The following is a 20,139-nucleotide window of genomic DNA, read 5'->3' on the forward strand; positions in this document are numbered from 1 at the left end:
AGCAGTGGAATGTGTATGGAATTCAAAGAGAGTGCTGGTAGTTGGAATTTATGCACCTAATGGAGCAAAAGAAAGCTTCTTTGAGGATTTAAGGAAGCAATTAGATGAACTTTCATATGACCAGATAATACTTGCTGGAGACTTCAATGGAGTGACAAATTTGGACTTAGACAAAAAATCATCAACTGCACAAAAGAAGAGAGGACTGTTACCAAAGTTGTTTTTTGAATTGATACAACAGGAAACCTTAGAAGATGTATGGAGAAGACAAAACCCGAAAAGCAGACAATTTACGTTCTACTCCGCAAGACACTTTACACTATCGAGAATTGATATGATCTGGGCCTCAAAAGACTTAGCGTTATGGACTAAGGAAGTGGAAATAATGCCGATGGTAGGCTCGGATCATAATCCAATTATGTGGAAATTGGGGAGAAGGAGCAAAAGGAAAGGATGGAGAATAAATGAGGATTTACTTCAAGAGGGAGAGAATATGGAGATGCTGAGAAGAGAGACAAAGTTCTTCATACAATATAACATGAATAAAGAAGTACCAACCAATAAGGTTTGGGATACTTACAAGGCGGTAATTAGGGGCATACTAATGGACTTAAATGGAAGAGCCAGAAAAAAGAAAGAGGAGAAGAGACAGGAGATTATGGAGAAAATAAAAGCCAAAGAAATACAGTTAAAGAAGAGACCAGGGAAAAAGAAAATTTATCAGGACATTAAAATATTACAAGAACAGTTGACAGCAATGAATAATAAAGAATTGGAGTGGAATCTTAAAAGATTTAATCAAAAAGGGTTTGAAGGTGCAAACAAACCTGGGAAATATTTGGCATGGCAATTGAAAAAGAGAAAAGAAAAGAAAACAATAAATAAAATATGTGAAGACAACAAAACGTATTTGGAACAGACATCCATTAGTAGAGCCTTCTATAAATTTTATGCTAAATTGTATAATAAGAAAGAGGTGAATAAAGAATCAATAGCGACATACTTGGAGAGAATGAAGCTCCCAGTAATCTCGGAAGCGTGGAGAGACAGACTGAACAACGAAGTAACGGATGAGGAAATAAAAATGGCAATACAATCAACAAATTTGGGAAAGGCGCCAGGGCCAGACGGACTTACAGCCAAATTTTACAAGACAATGGCCAATGAACTGGTACCATTCCAAAAAGAGGTGATCAATGGAGTATTAAAGGATCAACGGATTCCAGATACCTGGAAAGAAGCTAACATTTCATTGATCCCTAAAGAGGGCCAAGATCTGACTAATGTGAAAAATTACAGACCCATATCCTTACTTAACAATGACTATAAAATCTTTGCGAAGATACTGGCAGAGAGAGTGAAGGGATGGCTTTCGGAAGTTATTGAGGAGGAACAAGCAGGTTTTTTACCTGGTAGACAAATCAGAGACAATTTAAGGACAGTGATCAATGCTATTGAGTATTATGATAAGCGTTGTGACAAGGAGGTTGGTTTCTTCTTTGTTGATGCTGAAAAAGCGTTTGACAATTTGAACTGGGACTTTATGTTTGCCACTATGGAAAAGCTACAAATGGGAGAAAGATTCATAAGAGCAGTTAAAGAAATCTACAGAGACCAGAATGCAGCAATTGTGGTAAATGATGAGACTACTAAGAAACTGACTATAAGTAAAGGAACAAGACAAGGTTGCCCGTTGTCTCCGCTGTTATTCATTCTGGTACTGGAGATATTGATGATACAAATACGGCAAGATGAAGAAATCCGCGGAATAAAAATAAAAATATAATGTTAATTGTGGAAGACCCAATGGAGAATATGCCAAAAGTGATAGAGAAGATCAAGGAGTTCGGAGACTTGGCAGGGTTTTATATTAACAAAAAGAAGTCAAAGATACTGTGTAAAAATATGACTAAGCAAAAACAACAACTGTTAATGGAAATAACTGACTGTGAAGTAACAACTAAGGTGAAATATTTGGGAGTTGAACTGACTGCAAAGAATATAGATCTATTCAAAAATAACTACGAAAAATTATGGACTCAGATTGAGCAAGATTTGATCAAATGGAATAGATTGAATTTGTCATGGCTGGGAAGGATTGCAGCAGTTAAGATGAACGTGTTACCAAGAGTAATGTTTTTGTTACAGACAATACCAATTATCCGAGACTCTAAGCAGTTTGAAAAATGGCAGAGGAAAATATCAGACTTTGTTTGGGCAGGCAAGAAGCCTCGAGTAAAAATGAAAGTTTTACAAGATGCAAAGGAAAGAGGCGGAATGCAACTGCCCAACCTAAGACTTTACTATGATGCAATCTGCCTAGTGTGGCTGAAAGACTGGATGACGCTGAAGAATAAGAAATTATTGGCCCTAGAGGGATATAAAAAAATATTCGGATGGCATGCATACCTATGGTACGATAAAGTAAAAGTGAACTCTACGTTCTTTCATCATTACATACGGAAAAGCCTATTTGCAACTTGGAAGAAGTACAGAGACTTTCTACAAGAAGGAACCCCCATGTGGGTGGTTCCATATGAAGTAATAGATCCAAGAGCTGTCGATACTGAGCAACAATGTTTAACATATAAGGAGATAACCCGAATAGAATCTTCCAAACTTAAAATAAAGACACAGGACGAGTTATCACCCAATTATGACTGGTTTCAGTATAGGCAGATCAGAGATCTCTACAACTCGGACTGTGCAAAGGGAGGCATAAGAACAGAGAACTCGGAACTAGAGCAGACACTTCTAAAAGAGGATAAGAAAGAAATTTCCAAGGTATACCAAGTACTGTTGAAATGGTATACTGAGGATGAAATAGTTAAAGTACAAATGGTGAAGTGGGCCATAAATTTTAACAAAGAAATAACAATGGAGGCATGGGAACACTTGTGGAAAAATACAATGAAGACTACCACGTGTACTAATATTAAAGAGAACATTTACAAAATGACCTATCGTTGGTACATGACACCAAAGAAGATTGCGCTAAGGAATTCGAATACTTCTAATAAATGCTGGAAATGTAAAAAACATGAGGGTTCTCTGTACCATATGTGGTGGACGTGTGAGGTAGCTAGGCAGTACTGGGGAGAAATAATAAAAGTAATAAGTGAGATTCTACAATTTCAAATCAATAAGAACCCAGAACTCCTGCTACTGAACTTGGGAATGGAGAACATCCCAGCCCAATACAGAACATTGTTATTTTACATGACAGCAGCGGCCAGACTTTTGTATGCGCAAAAATGGAAAGTACAAGAAGTGCCAACTATTGAGGACTGGACTTACAAATTGCTGTATATGGCCGAAATGGACAAAATGACAAGAAAATTGAGAAATCTGGACCCAGGACAGTTCAACACAGACTGGGAGAAGCTGAAGCATTATGTGTTGAAGAAATGGGAGGTGGGAAGAGAACTGTGGCAGTTTGAGAACTATTGAAACATGACAAAATGTAGAGGGGGGTGACTTTACCGGAGGGTAGAGAGAAAAATGAAAATGTCTAAGCAGTTAGCTTATTAGATTGTTATATATAGAAAAATATATAGAATATGGATAGAAAATAATTAATTATAAGGACCAACTAATTAATATTGTTTCTGGTATAAACGTATAACATGTTAAACTGAATAAGTGTACCTGAAGAAATATATGGATCAAATTGATTGATAACTTTTGACGATAGTTATATGGATGCATAATTAAATAATTAAAGAAAGAGGATATTAATAATATAATTAAATATAACTAAAGCAGAATGAAGATATGTAGAAAAAGTAATATACAGAATATAAGTTAAATTGGTTGACTTACACGAATGTATGGATTATATGGTTTATATGGTATATGGTTTATAGAAATATTTGAAACCAGGAAATTATGAAATAATGGAAAAAGGGACAAATTGTTTGTCTAATACGGAAGAAGGGACTTAAAGATAGGGTACAGAATGTTAAAAATAGTTAAAGAATTATTGCTTAGAATAAAGGGAAAGTATATGTTTGTTAGATAGATGAATTTAAAATGAGTAAGGGAAAAGGGACTAAGGGTTGGAAAACTGTTGGAAGTCAAAAAAAGGGGGGGGAAGGGAGGGGGTTAGAAATTGAGAAACGGGAATTGATTGTAATGTGAAATCAAATGATTCTAATTCCAATAAAAATTTTATTAAAAAAAAAAAAGGAACTGAAGGCAAATGCAGGTTTATGATGATATACATCTTATCTGTAAAGCTGAAGTCAAATGTCTGCCTAACCGCAAAGCAAATATACCTGCAGCGAGTCTGTTGTATGACTTGTGGGGAGGCCGCTTTTGCTGTAGCCTTGGCCGTGGGCAGTCAAAAGTCGGCCACATAAGTCAACTGCGGCTCTCCAGTTTTTGCTGCTCTGTGGGAGAGGGAAGAGAAAAAAAAAAGAACATGCTAAGAAACAAATTCAGCTGCTTATGATGACTTGAAGTTGCTTATTTGGCTTGAAGCAGCCCCAGCTAACCATTAGTAATAATGACAAGGTCAGTAAAGCCGGCCAGTAGGAAGTGGAATGTCATTTGTCAAAGCTGCTTGTATAATTAGGCAAAAAGTGAGCCAGGCATGACTCACAATTTACAATTAGAAGATTGCTACTGTAAAAGCATACACCATCTATTATGACAGGCCAGAGAATGTTCCATTCAGAACGTGTGATCAGTTTTTCACCCGTCTAAAGTGGACAACGTTTTTGCTGTTACAAGGAATCATACCTACTTTATCTCTAAAGAACACTGCTATTTCATTCTGCCTGAGAGTCACTAATGTGCTTGTTGGTTTTTCAATATGATTTACTTGAAAAATACAATTGGGTCAATTTTTTTTAGTGAATATGAAATTTGAAACATTTGGCCATTCACCAAAATTACACAGATGCATTGTTCAGAAGGATCTAAAACCAGAAAAGCTTCCCCACAAAAATATGCCCAAGTTGGTTCAGAAGAGGTACAGAAAGAAAAGGGGGAGGGGGGGGAATGAGAGAAACAAAAATTAAGAGAAAAATGTTTTCCTGGCTTTTGCCAAATTCAAGACTGCATTCAGACATCACAGATAAACAGAGGTTTCCGTAACAGGTACAAACACAGTTTATTAGTCAGGATACTGAAACACAACCCCTCAATGTGTCTTGTGGGTATGTTTTTAACCCGGGGTTCAGTTTCTGTTCTCCGCAAAACATGGTTTGCAATCTGTGAGTTAACTGGTAGGGAGAGGAAGCATTCCTGAGAATGGTTCCCAATTTCTACCAGGCCATTACCTTAACCCTTAAATTTCCAACTAGAATGAAAGACTCTTATGAACCAATGGCAAGCTTCCAGAAGATTTGTCCTTGTGACGTTAAGTACCTTTACCAGGTGCTATCACACAGGAGTAACTCAGAAAGCATTTAAAGGGAGGGTAAAAATTAACAGTATACTAGACAGATCACAGCTTCTCTTACAAAGAAGTACAGAAACAAAATCCCAGAAAAATCAGGGATATGGTGAAAACGGAATGCTCTAAAATATGGGATACTTGCTAAGTTCCACGCAAATTTCCCTTTATTTCAAGAATGTCAAATGCTTCCAGAAAATGTACACCTGGCAAACAGATCACGACCAGATCTATCCATCACACAACTCCTCCAGGACTGCTCTCTATGCAGAGGCAGCAGGGAAGTCTTAAATCAAGATGGGTGCAGTCCCAGTTCCGCTGAGCTTGCTGGCTGAATGCATCTTACTACAGTGGAAGAAGAATATTATGCTCTTCATTTATTAAGAATATAGTGCCATGACATTTATTAAAGGTTACAAGGGAACTAGTGCACCAGCTGTCTAATGAAGGTTCCTGAGAAGGTGAAAGACGCTTCTGGAAGAGTAACCACAGAAAGGAGGGCCAAAGTATTTTCCATATAATCCTAGGATGACTTTGGGAGGGTAAATGATATCCCTGCCCCTTATCTGGGTGCATCATCAGGTCAAGAATGCTTAATTAATACCACGCAGTCTTCAATACTACAAGTAAAAAAGTCCTGGTTCTAAGAGCTTGTCAAAAGGTACCAGCCCACTATGATTTTGGTTGATTGGTAACAGAAGCAGGAGGTGGCCACTTGGACTCAAAGAACTGAGCAACTGTGGGGTTTTGGAACGGTTTTTCAGCAGCAGCAACCTTTATTGGCATTACTGGAACTGTTTTTCTAGAACAGCAGCTCACTCATTTCTTTTCTTTCTCCCCAATGAGGACTCAAAGTGGCCTGTATCATCAGGGTTGCCAACTTCATGGTGGGAAATTCCCAGACGTTTGGAGATGGAGCCTGGGGAGGGCAAAGTTTGAGGAGGGGGCTGAGCAGGATGTGATGCCACAGAGTTCCCCCACTAAAGTTGCCTTTTTCGCCAGGGAAAATAATGTCTGCAGCCTAGAAATTAGTTGTAATTCTGGAAGAACTCCAGGCCCCACCTGGAGGCTGGCAATCCTACATTTCTTCTATTTTAGCTTCACAACAACCCTGTGTGGTAGGTCAGACGAGAGTGTGTGACTGGCTCAAGGTCACCCAGTAAGCTTCCATGGCAAAGTGGGGATTCGAACCTGGGTCTCCCAGATCTTAGTTCAGCACTCTGACCACGACATCACACCGGCTCATGCCACACAGAAAACAATTTTACATCTAAGGAGCAGTGGGCAATATGGAGAGGGGCTCTGATATTCAAAGGGAGGGGGAGATCAAAAATCTGTTCCAAGATCTAAAGTAGCCTGTGACAAGCAGAGCATAGAAATGTACCCCAGCAACACAGGAGCCAATCAGAGAAACCTGAACCAGCCAATAGGATCTGTATACTGTGCAGTTTTGACAGGTGGAGGTTTAATCAATTAGGGTTTGGGGAGGAGTTGAGGGTTAGAGGATAGAAGGTATGAGTGAGAAAGAAGGGTTAGTTTAATAAGAGTAGGAGTTAAATATCAGTGGAGAAATGAGTATATAAAAGTATTATAGCAGGTCAGCAGAATTTGTTGGGTCTAGCGTGTAACTTAATTGCAGCAAACTGCTGTATTTATAACACTGTCTGAAAGAAGCTTTTCCTTAGGCATGTACTGTCTGAAAGCTAACATCCCGCAACTCCTGACTGATGGTCCATATTTACCTCAATTGTATGTCCCTTTACCAATAAACTTCACCCGTGCTCATTTTGAAAGAAAAAAAAACCTTGTTCCCGCCAGATTATCTCATTATTAATCAGTTATCAAATCCAAGTTTAGGTGGGTTTATACTCAAGACCAGATTACATCTGCACTGAATTAGTTTTGATTTCCTACTGGGAACCTTGGTACAGCAGGGTAAGCAGAAAGTTGTGCGACAGTGGGAAAAATCCTGTAGGGAGGCGGCTAGCCCTCAGGAAATCCATCATATAGCCCTTTAGATCCCAGCTATTCTTATTGTTGAGCAAATTCATAGCTTTTTGAGTGTTTGAAGCTTTTAATATACACATTCACAGTAATTCTGAGAACACCATAATAAGACAAATCAATGCTAATTTCCATTTTGTGGATAGGAGGCTGCGAGAATAGTGGCTTGCTCAAGTGAGATTTCAACCAGGGGACTTCCTGTTTTACCACTCTCCTAGTCAGTACCCCGATGTACTATCATTTTATCTTTATATGTCTTGCTCAGGTTCCAACAAAGAATCTTGCATTCTAATGGGATCAGAGCCAAAGAACATAGAACTGCAGGAATGGACACCATCTGTTCTTTGATGTATGACAGATGTACATATACAATGAAGGTTATACAGTTCAGGTGATGCAGCAGAATAATGGACCAGTCGTAAATAAATGAACGTCCAATTTCAAATATACATTACAATTTTTTTAAACTATTATTAAATTTTGATGGCCATCTGTTTACTCTTCTGAAGCAGCAGACTGAAGATTACTCATCTCTGCCCAAAGAGAATCCAGAATTAAGAAACTTAACATTCAAATATCAGCACCAGTCAGCACAAAACACAAAAGCATCTTCCAGATTGCAGGCTCGATTTGGTTTTTGCTTGCCTTCGGGATATTTTCAGTCATATCGCATTTGGGGTGATCGTTCCCTGCTTCAGGTTTTTATGTGGATCTTCCCTCTGCGTGTGTATTCTACCTTCCTGTTCAGTTTGTGTGTTTTTTCGGGATTTTTTTCATGCTTGCACTGTTTCAATCTATTGAAAACACTCATGCACTATATCACCGTGTTGCTTAATCAGTTACCACCTTGCATACATGCCTGGCCTTTAACTGGTTAGGTACTTTCCCACGTCTGACTGTTTGTTTTGATTGGTTGTGCTGTCCTTCCTTCCCTTTTAGAATTGACAGTAGCTAAAGAATTTAGCATAGCTATGATCATGGCTGACTTCACGACTAAGGGCATGTTGCTTTGGAAGGTTATTCTCGAGGCTCTTCAAAGTACCCCTACACTGTTTTGTTGTCCTATTTGTCACTAAAGAACATTGCTGTATTTATACTCATGTCAAAATTGAATTCATCTTGCACAAATTTCACTCACAGAAAATGGTGTTTGTGTGTGTGAGTACGAATGAGGTAAATAACTGTAAATATGAAGGCAATTTTTTACTTGAAAACTTCTGAATAAACCCAGTTTCAGGGAGGTCATCATGTTCATCTGTAGTAAAACAGCAGGATGTGAGTCTAGTAGCATTTTAAAGACCAACAAAATTCTTCAGGGTATAAGCTTTTGAGAGTCAAAGCACCCTTCTGAAGAATCTGAACAAGGGAACTTTGACTCTAGAAAGTGAATACCCTGAACATTTTGTTGGCCTCTAAGGTGCCCCCGATCTTGCATCCTGATAAATAATTCCAGTGCTTTTTTAAAAAAATGGTACTGGTGCTGATATACTGATTTCCACCAATTCCCCCCTCAGGACTCGCAAGAGTGCCCCAACAGGTGGTGTTACCCAGTACTAGTAAGTACCACCACACAAAAATAGCCCTGAATATACCAGTTACTGTGTTGGTCCATTATTGACAGGTGTCCCTTTTATTGGTTCCTGTAGAAGGAATACTGGGCTGGACAGGGGGCAGGAGTTATGAGAAGCATCCTGGAACTTATCCTCCCCCCAGACAGATAACAAGGCAATTGTTTCTCTTTTTCTCCAGGAGACCCCTTGAACTCCCCCCCCCCATAGGCTTGCCTTTCTCTTTAGAATGCATGTGGAAACGGAACCTAGCACGCAGCGCATACAAAGCTTGAAAATGGTGCCTAGATACGGTGCTTGGGTATATCCTTACAAGGAATGTTTCTGGTGACAGCGGGGAGAGGATTCGCTGCTTGTTTCCAACATTCTGGTTGTCCGTCCTGATTTGTATAGCACATGCGTGCAACATTTCTGTTTTGATATACTGCTAACATCCACAAAAACTTTTTAAAAAATACTCCCCATCCACCCTGCACCAAAACAAAATGGCAAGTGGGAAGAGTAATGAGAAATGGTACTGGCTTTACAGATTGGCAAAAAACTAAAACCAAGTCATTTCTGAAAAAAAGATCAGGGAAACAGGTTTCAGAAAGAGCCGAGGGGAGGGGGCAGAGAAAAGCCAGGACAGCAGGGGATTGCCTACAAAGCTGCAGAGTTACTATGAAGAAAAAAAACCCAAACCCGAAACATTAACCTAAGCGAATGAAACCAGAACATTAATGCTGTGTGGAAGATGCCCACGCTTGGTTTAAATAAACCTGGTTAATAGTCAGGTTTGCATGTTCCCTCCCCGCACACATCTTAACCGGAAAAAAAAAGCCTTCAGTTAAATCGAAGTCATAATGTTCAAATGCAGACACTTGGTTTCTTTGCCATAATTCTTAACCATGGATTAAGAATCCTGGTTATTGGGAAACAAACAAACCTCAGTTTGTTAAGGCATCTGCATTTGGTCACTACAAGAAACTGAAATTAGTTGAAGATTTTAGTCTTCAATGTGCCATACAAGGGGAGGAAGGGGGGGAGCACATGAACACAACAGTGATTCAGGTTTGTGCCCCTCACAAACAAGCTCTGATTTGTTCATCAGATTGCAGCTGTAGCTACGGTGAACCTAACTTCCCTATTTCTGGTTAAATCAGTAATCGTAGGCTACTCAACTGATCCCATGTTATTTTATTCTGGACTACTTTGAAGAATGTTAAGTGATATTTTAACAGGGATTGCTGATTTTATCTGAAGACTTTGTATTAAGATTTCATCTGTTTTAGAAATGTTCTTCATGCCATTGTTCTCGACTTGTTTTATTGGTTTTTACTGGAGCATCTCTGTCCTTATAATAGGTCATATCTGGTTTCTGGTAATATTAGATATTATCCAAATATTGTTCTATATTCTTGTGTTTTTAATTGCCATTGTGTGCTACTCCAGAAATGGTGACATTGATGGAGGAGAATATCAGCATCTCAAATAAATAAATAATCTGGGTACACACAAGAGTAAGAACACCTAGGTTTGCCATAATATTAGAATACAGACATGTTATTATTGTTGTTGTTGTTTATAGTCCACCTTTCTCACTGAGATCCAAGGCAGATTATAACTGCAAGGAAATACAATATATCAATAACTAGGGCGTTCATAGAGCAAAAATACAGTCTGATCAACAGTTAGGGCTTCTGGGCTTGCTTTAGAAAACTTAATATTCCTGATCCCTTGGTCCACCAGTTTTATCTGCGCAGAAATAACCTTGGAATGTTCCCTAACTCACTGGCTTTCAAGTTCCCTATTTTCATGGACCCCTTTCCACAATGACATCTCCTGGAAAACACCTGAATATTTCTTCCCATGAGATGACAACTTTGTGTATTATTTTGGTGTATGCTTTAAGGCAGGGCCCCCAATCTTTTTGAACCTCTGGGCACCTTTGAAATTTTGAGAGGAGCTGGTGAATGCCAACCCCACATGGTTGCTAAGGAAAGCCTGGTGCTTACCAGTCCTCCCAATCCCATAGCGGAAAATCATTTCATTTGAATGGGGGAAGCCTATAACAACCCCTGCTTTACAATGGCCCCGCCTACTTTCTGAAAAGCTTGGTGGGCACCAAGGGAATACTGTCAGATGCCACGCTAAGGGACCCTGCTTTAAGGTGTCAATTCAATCTGCAGGGACCTCACCATCTGTGAGTGTGCCTTAGAAGAGGGGTGACAAAAAGAGAGAATTGTCAGCTGATGGGCTAGTATCCAATTTCTTATGGACTACCTCATATGCTCTGCTGGGATTCCCACAAAGAACAATGGAACAGGGGACCTTGGTCTGATATAACTTTTTATGTTCTTAACCAAGAGTGCACCCCAAGATCACTTATCACATACCAATTACTCCTTGTTTAGAGATCCTGAGCAAGCACTTTTGTATTAGAGATTTAAAGTTTCATGCTATAAACAGTAAATGTGCAAAACCTGCAGCTTCTTGTATTTGACAACATATGGGAATTTAACATTAATCGAAAGCACAACTGAAAGAACGTATATGATCCCCCCCCAACAGACTCTCAAATGGGAGTCATTAACTCTACAGGCGACACTATTAAAATGATTAAAATGTCCTTCTCCATTTGCTATGACATTCTTCTCCAATGTAAATTGCTCTGGTAGAACACTTTGACATTACTTAGAAAAACTCAAGTCAGTAACCCCTTCTTAGGCTAAAGTCTGACTAAAAGTATTACAAACTTAAAACTCATTAATATGCCACAATATATTATAATTAAAAATTATTAATCCGTTCCTTGTATATTTTCTATATTTAAAAATATACATGACCTAATACTCAATTTTCATATGTTATCATTTATTTAAAGAAGAAGTTAAAACGTTAAACTCCAGAACAATGACAGCTAACAGTTACAGATTTTTGTGTGCCGCTGCCAAATACAGGTTTTTAAGACAACTCGCTACCAGAAGATAGCTCTACTGGCTGGTGGGCTTAATTTTTTCCACAGGCAAAGGAATGCCTCATGCAGTAACACATGAATATGAGAACTGAATATTCAAAATATTCATTATACAGACTGTGAAGTGAGACACATACTCTCTTGAGACAGAGGCAATGTTATTTTCAAATTACCAGCATCCCAGACACAAACCAGGCTTTATTACTACAAAAGTTTAGTAGCCTTCTTGCCTATGAGCTTAAGACAGGAAATTGAATTTCCAAGCAGCCAGAAAAAGTGATCAACCAGATGGGTATGTTGTCATAGCACTTTTTAAAAAGCTCTCTCCTTAATGCATGAAACAACTCTCTAGCTTAAGACATCTGGGGTTGTCTCATTAAACCCAGTGCCATAAACACACCTCTGATATGGCACGCTTTCTGTCTTTCTATGGTTGTTGCTTTTCTTCCTACCCACAATTACAGACTGAATCTCAGGCTACGCAGGATGAGAAGGAATGTAAATGGCCGCAGTAGACCTGGGGTATGTGGATAAAGCAGAAGGGTAGGGAAGGAGCAACAGCCCTGAGTCGGAAATGAGAGACAAACAGTCACCACCACCAGGATGGGAATAAGAGAGAAGTAAGCAAATACATGTTAAAATCTGGAACTTTGTTCTCTCCGGTCTAAATCTGATGGATTAGATGAATATAAAAGAAGCTGTCTCAGTGCTGGCGATTGAACCAGGAGACTTTCAGATCTTTAGGTTCTAAGCTGATAATATGAATAAGGCTTGTCTATCTAGAGAAGAATCACAGTATTTGACATATATGAAGAAATTTAACCCATTGTTACTTACTATCAGTTGCTTCAGCCCTACAAAAGACTGTTCTACAGAGTTAGCATTTAGAACTTGTCTCTTCGCTGCAGCATGTTCACCAAGGAAGCGGAGCATTAGGTCTTTTACAGCATCTCCCTAAGAGAAGAAAAAAAATTTGTAATATCGACAAAAAAATTTATTAGCCAAAGTGCTTCTTTGGAATGCAGAAATGTGTTGCGTTATTATTAAAGAAAAACTATACGTAAGAGAGTTGTCAATGTTTCCCCCTCTCCCGCAAGGATTTTTTGGGGGGATTGTGGTAGTGACTGAAGCCTTCCTGCGCTAACTACAGCCTTGAATAAGTAAGTGATTCCTATGTTCAGAAGGGAAACCATTTTTTCACAAGGGAACTGAAAATATCTAGAATCTTCTGGTGTGTTGGAGGAGGACAGTTAGCATCTTGTTCACAGAAAGAGTCCTTTTCACAGAAACAACACCATGCCAGTAATTGCGAAAACAAATCCGAGTGTCCTATAATGGTACTAGATGTAGTAGCAGGACAAATTAAGTGTTGTCAAAGCATCTATCCAGGCCAGAAATTTGTTATGTAAACTGCTAATGTGATTTGTGCAAGGAAACAGCGGTCCATAACTCATTACTTACTAGGTAGGTAAAAGGTAAGCACCGAGTCATTACTGACCCATGGGGGGACGTCGCATCACGACGTTTTCTTGGCAGACTTCTGTTACAGGGTGGTTTGCCATTGCCTTCCCGAGTCATCTACACTTTGCCCCTAGGAAACTGGGTACTCATTTTACCGAACCTCAGAAGGATGGAAGGCTGAGTCAACCTTCAGCCAGCTACTTGAACCCGGCTTCCGCCAGGATCAAACTCAGGTCGTGAGCAGAGCTTGGGCTACAATACTGCAGCTTACCACTCTGAGCCATTACCTACTACTGCTTAGTAATCCATTCCCCGATTTCCCCCCCTTCAAACACTGTGCCACTTTAAAAAGTTGCCAGCATTTCTACAGTTAACCTGCACAGCTCAGATGGCAGCTGTCCCATTCATGGGACCTCTACTCCTCACTACTTCTTGCAACTACAGTGGATAGAGTGCCAGAGGAGAATCTGGGAGACCCAGGTTCCAATCTCCACTTTTCCATGGAAGTTTACTGGATGACCTTGGGGCAGTCATGCTCGTGCAGCCTAGCTTAATTTAAAGGCTTGTTCCAAGGATAAAAAGCAGGAAGGGACAATGGTGTAAACCCTATTGGGGGGAAAGGCGGGGTATAAATGAAGTAAATAAATAAATCCTGCAGCATAAACTCGGATTTTTGTTTCTATTTATTTGAGTCCTGTGGCTTCAAGAGACCAACAAGATTTTTAGGGTATGAACTTTCAAGAGTCAGGGCTCCCTTCTGTCCTGCTAATCATCACATTCACCCCATGCACCTTCTTCTGGGCTGAATGTACATTGTAGAGGCAGCAGCCCTCAAACCACCAAGGCAGCAGTTTTCCCACAGCCCATTTTGAAATTGCTTCAAATACCACAAGACAACTGCAAATATTCTGCTGATGAAAATAAGAGCTGCCATGACTGACAATGGCTAGCAAACAGCTGTTGATGCCCTTTCAAAACCTAACAGAGAACACTTTCAATATGAATAGAAGATGAAGGAAAAAGAAGAGGGGAAATAATACTACTAGAAGAAGAACAACCCTGAGTGGGAAGATAAGTTCTCAAGTTAGCCACCATCCAAAAAATCAAAATGCTTTGCATTTTTGTAACTGTAGTACTTTGAACTTAAGTTAAATGAGAAAATTTCAGGCACCCACAATCAAAGCCCTGGGAATTCAAATTCAGGTTTTTAAAGTCATGCATTTCCTTCTGATGCAAGCCTATGTATAATTAGCATACATTTATTCAAAGCACTACTAGCCCACCTTTCTCCTAAAAAGACTCAAGGTTGATTATAATGACTTTTAAAGTGCACCAGAATAACAATGACAACAAAAAATTAAAACCTACATGTAATATAGATTTAAAACAATTTCAGACTTTTCCCCACTGCTTGCCCAAAGTTGAGAGAACGTCCTCGTTTTCCCATTGCTTACAGTCAGTTCGGTATACAGGCAGTAGCTGTAGAAAAAGTTGCTCGCCTCCAGATAACATCCGTTCCTTACAATTTGTTTCCACTCCTGTTGTTTATGGCAATTGTCTGGACCCCTTCCAAAGATGGATGGGAGTCTTTCTAGTTTTTCCTCCTATATCTCATGACACATTGATCAGCAGTCATTTCTACAATCAATTTTTGATACTATTGCAACTAACTCCAACGCTCACACACGCCCCACTCTAGAACGTTAGTGATAGAGACAGCTTTGTTTGAGGTCTGTGACAATGCAAAGCAACCTTTGATTTAAAAGCACATATACAGCAGATACATGCCAGTTAACATTGAGGGTGGTTACATGATGAGAATAAGTGCTAGAAGAGGAGGGGATAGGCGTATTGGCTGTGAAATTACAGAGGTCCATTAAAAGAAATCATATAACCTTCTTTGGGCCATGTATCAAATATCTGACAGGTGATCTCAAGTGCTTAAAATTATGGCTTCACTCAGACATGAGAAGCAAGCCTTGGTTTGTTTGTTACAGGCACCACCTTGCTAATGGGCAAACTCCTGCGCTCTCCTTGTGCAGCATGATGAGACTGAAGACTGAAGTCTTCATTCTGTCTCCAAGTACTCGTGACACCTGAATCCAGGTGACTTCCCAAACTGTGGTTTGTTTCCTTCCCAGTAAGTACAATCCATGCCCAATTTTTAAAAGCAAGAAATGAACTGAAAACTCTTACCTGAATGTTGTCAAATTTCAAGCCAGGCATTGTGAGATTCTCTTTGTCTATGAAAACAGTACTATACTGCTGTGTAGCTACTGAAATCAGCACGTTCCTTGTTCCCTCACTAGGAAGCCAAGCATCGTTCCTTCTGTCTATCTCACTCATGTTCAGCACAGTTGCAAAAGGGTCATCACTGCCTTGAAAAACAGCTTGGATCTGGGAGAACGGCTTTGGAGATTGTGATATTTCTGGGGAAGATGCAGATCTCTCATTTTTTGCAGAATATTTAGGGTCAGCAAATTCCCGGGACTCTCCAGTTGTCACAAGAGAAGACATGTGTTCTGGAACGGAGGCGCTTGCATTAGGGTTGCTGACAGAAATAAAAGACGACGTAGTAAATGAGTCGAAAAAATCAGAAGCTAGTGTATGGGTATTAATGGCATCGCCAAAAAATTTGCTTAAACTAGGACTTGGCTGAACAACTTGTGGATGAGTTTTCACGGGAGTCTCGCTTATACCCCCCAAACTGGGCGATTTCACCATTTGAGGTTCAAAGCCATCATTCAAGAACTGTTGCTGAGCATTAGTGCGAATGGCTTGGCTGAAAATGGTGCACACAGGAATAGGCTCAGAGTCCACAGGTGATTTTGCGGTAAGTGGTGAGGATATATTGTCTTCAGTTTTACTTTCATCAACACTGTTGGGCACGCTACTTAATTCTGCATCTGTTCCCACTTTCAGTTTGTCTACGGCTTCTGCCTCAATGAACTCTTCTTTTAAAGTAGACCGATCATCAACGCCTGCATTAGAAATATCTTGAGAGGCACCTTCATGTTCAATTCCACTCTCGTCACTAATAGCTTCTTTCCCTGCCTCCCCTTCTGCTGCATGAAGGTCTTTGACTTCCATTTGCTTCACCACTTCTTGCAGACAACCGAGATCACCAGTATCATCTTCACTATTGTTTGGAGAATCTGATATGATGACACTCTCCATCATGTTCTCATTAAGTTTATCTAGGAAGATATTGGAATCTTCTGAGATGGTCTCATTTTCTTCAGACTCAAACTCATCTCCTCCCAGATCAATGGTTTCTTCATGGAAGATAAATTCTTCCTGAGCTTGCTGCTGAACCCCACACACATCACCCCTTGTCACAGGATCTTCAATGCTGCGTTCTTTGCTTTCCATAGTTATTCTGAATAAAAAAATACGAATGAATGTGCTTGCTATCAACCAATTCTTAGGACAGTTTAGACATAAAGTAATCTCTTCATTTCTATTTACTCATTTCAATAAAGTGCAGTACTTCAAGTACAAAATAAAGAACATTTTGCTTTTAAAAATGAATGAACAAGTTTACAGTTCAGATTTCAGAATGACATTGAACAAAACAGTGTATAATATATAGGTGATGAACACCTCCCTTGCACATCAAAATTTGCAAACTGGCAGCCAATTCAGGATTATATGCTGCCTCCCTTCCCCTCTTAGGCACAAACTACCATCTCCATCAGACAGGGCCGCATCTACGGTTGCCAGTGCCCAGGGCAACCGTAGTCAGGCTCTACATGCATGCGCTATGAGCGCGCGCTCCTGACGTTGCGTGATGACGTCACTCCCGTGATGTCATCACGCTGGGGCGCCCCCCCCGCCCCGCAGCAAGCCGGCTGTCCCAGCACACCGCGGAGCTGGCAGCAGCACGAGTGGCTCGGAGGCTGCCCATGCCGTTCACCTGCCCTACAGGACAAGGGGTGGGCGGCTTGCCGCACGCCCCTTGTCCTGGGGAAAGGCGAACGGCGCGGGCAGCCTCCCAGCCACCCGCACTGCCTTTTGCCTTTCCCGCAAGCCGGCCGCCCCTTGTCCTGCGGGAAAGGCAAAAGGCAGCACGGGTGGCTGGGAGGCCGCCCACACCGTTCGCCTTTCCCCAGGCACGCTCCCAGGGCTGGCAACTGCGCCCGGCACCCCCTCTTTGGTGGCTCTGGGGGCAGACTACCCCCCTGCCCCCCCCCGTCGATCCAGCCCTGCCATCAGAGTTTGGAACCAGGTTCAGGCCAACTATGGATAGGATCAGGACTTTTTTTCAGCTGGAACGTGGTGGAACGGAGTTCTGGAACCTCTTGAAAATGGTCACATGGCTGGTGGCCCCGCCCCCTGATCTCCAGACAGAGAGATCAGAGAGCTGTGGCGCGGAGGGCAATTTAAACTCCCCTCTGTCTGGAGATCAGGGGGCGGGGCCACCAGCCATGTGACCATTTTCTCCTAGGGCAACCCCACTGAGTTCCACCACCTCATTTCCCAGAAAAAAAGCCCTGGATAGCATCAATGTAGAGCAAGTCTTGTGTAATGGTTAGAGCATCAGAATAACCCAGGAGACCCAGGTTTGAATCCCCACTGTGCCATGGAAGTTTACTGAGCGACAGTCACACACTCTACGCCTAAACTACCTCACAGGTTGTTGTGAGGATAAAATGGAAGAGAGGAGAATGATGTAGCCCAGTCTGGGTCCTCACTGGGGAGAAAGCAGGGGATAAATAAAGTAAATATATATTCCACAGCTGAGGCTTGGAAAAAAGGGTAAAATTTAGGAGATGTGAAAAAGAAGACATTTTTTTTGAGGGTTAGCGTCCAATTTATATATCCCATTTAGGAGCAGCTAGTAGGATTTTTGTTGTTGCTGAAGAACTGATCTCCCACCACACGTGCACACACATGCATGTGCATGCAGGTGTGCGCACACACCTCTTTTTGAAACCCCTCCGTTTCAAAAGCAATTTGTCTTGTAGCAACAGAGACTGACCAACTATTCCAAGGCTGTCCAGCCCCATTCAGGCCAAAGAATTAGTTGCACATTTCTTTGGATTTCTGCAGATTATTCAAAGAACTAAAGAAGGACACACGAACGTTTACACATCTAGCTACTCCACTCTCGTCTCCCATCACTTTTGCAAAATAAAAATCTAACTTATCTGGACGTAAGAACTCACACAAATGCATGCATAAGATACTTAATTATTCCGTAACAGACAAGCCCTTTCCCATATAAGAGCCAAGTTCTATCAGCAGTTTTACAGCTTGATTGGAACACAATTCAATGTTGCTTATTTACAGAGAAGCTGCCACAGGTATGCAGCTTTGAATATATATATCCAGTTGCCTTGGAAACCTGCTTCCCCTGAATTGCTTTAACATGCTATCATTAGTGGTGGCACTACATTTCCATAGCGTTTAATTTTTGAAACAAAAAGTGGCCTATCAAAGAGTGCAAAATGTCCCTGAAAACATCCCATCCCTCAATGTTGTGGCTCCCCCCCCCAAAAAAAACAATTGCACACCCTTGATGTTGTTGCTTTAGTGCCATGTTAAAGTATCTTCCTTGCTTCTTTCACGGTATAATACAAACCAATCAGGGACCAGGTAATGAACAGCACAACATTGTGCAAGTTGTACCCCGATTTGGCCATGTAACAATATCACTAAGGGCAAAGGAAGCCCTCCCATTTCCCTCATTCTCACATTAAATGGAAGGGGGAAAGGAACCTGTTCCTTTTGTTTAGGCAACCCGGGAAATCTCCCACCTTGCTGAGCTTCAAGGGTGGTTTGCGGCCAAACAGTATTAAGCAGCAGCAACACTTTCACTGTAATCTAGAAAAGAGTCCAGCAGCACCTTTAAGACTAACTAACTTTACTGTAGCATAAGCTTTTGAGAACCACAGTTCTCTTCGCCAGATGCATCCTGTAATCTAGAAACTCGATGGAGCAGAAAGCAAACATCCATCCATGTTCTGCCTTAACTAGTCATCCCAGTTCAAGGGAGGGATCATCAAGCCAGCTGTCTTAAGTAATGTGACCAGATGCCCAGTCCAAGCCTGTCCCTTTGTGAAAGTGTGGGGAACTTTTTGCAAAGCTCTCTCCCCGAACAGGAACAGATGTTTTATGCATGCATGTGGGGGGGGTCCCACACTTATGCCTTTCCCATTTTGATTCAGAGTTTTTCACTTACAGACTCAGTATGCTAACCATCTTTCATTTAAAAAGGTTTTTTCCTCTGTTCCCACAGTAGGAACAAGGAACTGTCCAGAGCAACAGTTATCACTATCCTGTTGTTTGATTAGACAAATGCAGACACACAGTGGTCTATGTGACCAATGTAACACAGATGTCAATTTCAATGAAAAGCCTGAGATTCTGAAGAGTTTTATTAAGGAAGACAAAACCTATTATTGTGTAGGATTAAAAAGTGAAACAAATTAGTAGGCCCAGAAAGACAGAAAACACATTAAAATTTGCTCCCCTTTTTCCTGTCCGCCTTTTAAAACTGTCTGAGGGGCTGCTCTGTGAAGTTTTAATCTGTTCATGGTGATTATTTTTGAGCTGCAGGTATGGGATGGGTTTTTAAACTTGTGTAATACTGGTTTTCATATTGGTCACTTCATAACTCATCCAGAGAGCCTCAGAATATAAATTCATCTAAAGAATGATGAAGTGAATAATATTTACATAGTGAGTGATTCCGCACACGTTGGATAATGCACTTCCAATCCTCTTTATAGATCATTTGGAACAGA

At 40.7% G+C, this 20,139-nt stretch overlaps 1 protein-coding gene across 1 annotated transcript in view; it reads right to left on the reverse strand.

Annotated features, from left to right (window-relative positions):
* TRAPPC12 (trafficking protein particle complex subunit 12) overlaps window positions 1–20,139 on the reverse strand; it is a 73,708-nt gene that overhangs the window by 50,567 nt on the left and 3,002 nt on the right. Inside the window, exons 3-5 of the mRNA XM_054991765.1 lie at window positions 15,587–16,769; window positions 12,767–12,883; window positions 4,278–4,391 (exon numbers count right to left, since the gene is read on the reverse strand). Coding sequence (XP_054847740.1) covers window positions 4,278–4,391; window positions 12,767–12,883; window positions 15,587–16,762 — 1,407 coding nt within the window. The 5' untranslated portion in view covers window positions 16,763–16,769. The remainder of the gene's footprint in view (window positions 1–4,277; window positions 4,392–12,766; window positions 12,884–15,586; window positions 16,770–20,139) is intronic.

Source organism: Eublepharis macularius, chromosome 1 (genome assembly GCF_028583425.1).
Source record: "Eublepharis macularius isolate TG4126 chromosome 1, MPM_Emac_v1.0, whole genome shotgun sequence".
Lineage (NCBI taxonomy): Eukaryota > Metazoa > Chordata > Lepidosauria > Squamata > Eublepharidae > Eublepharis > Eublepharis macularius.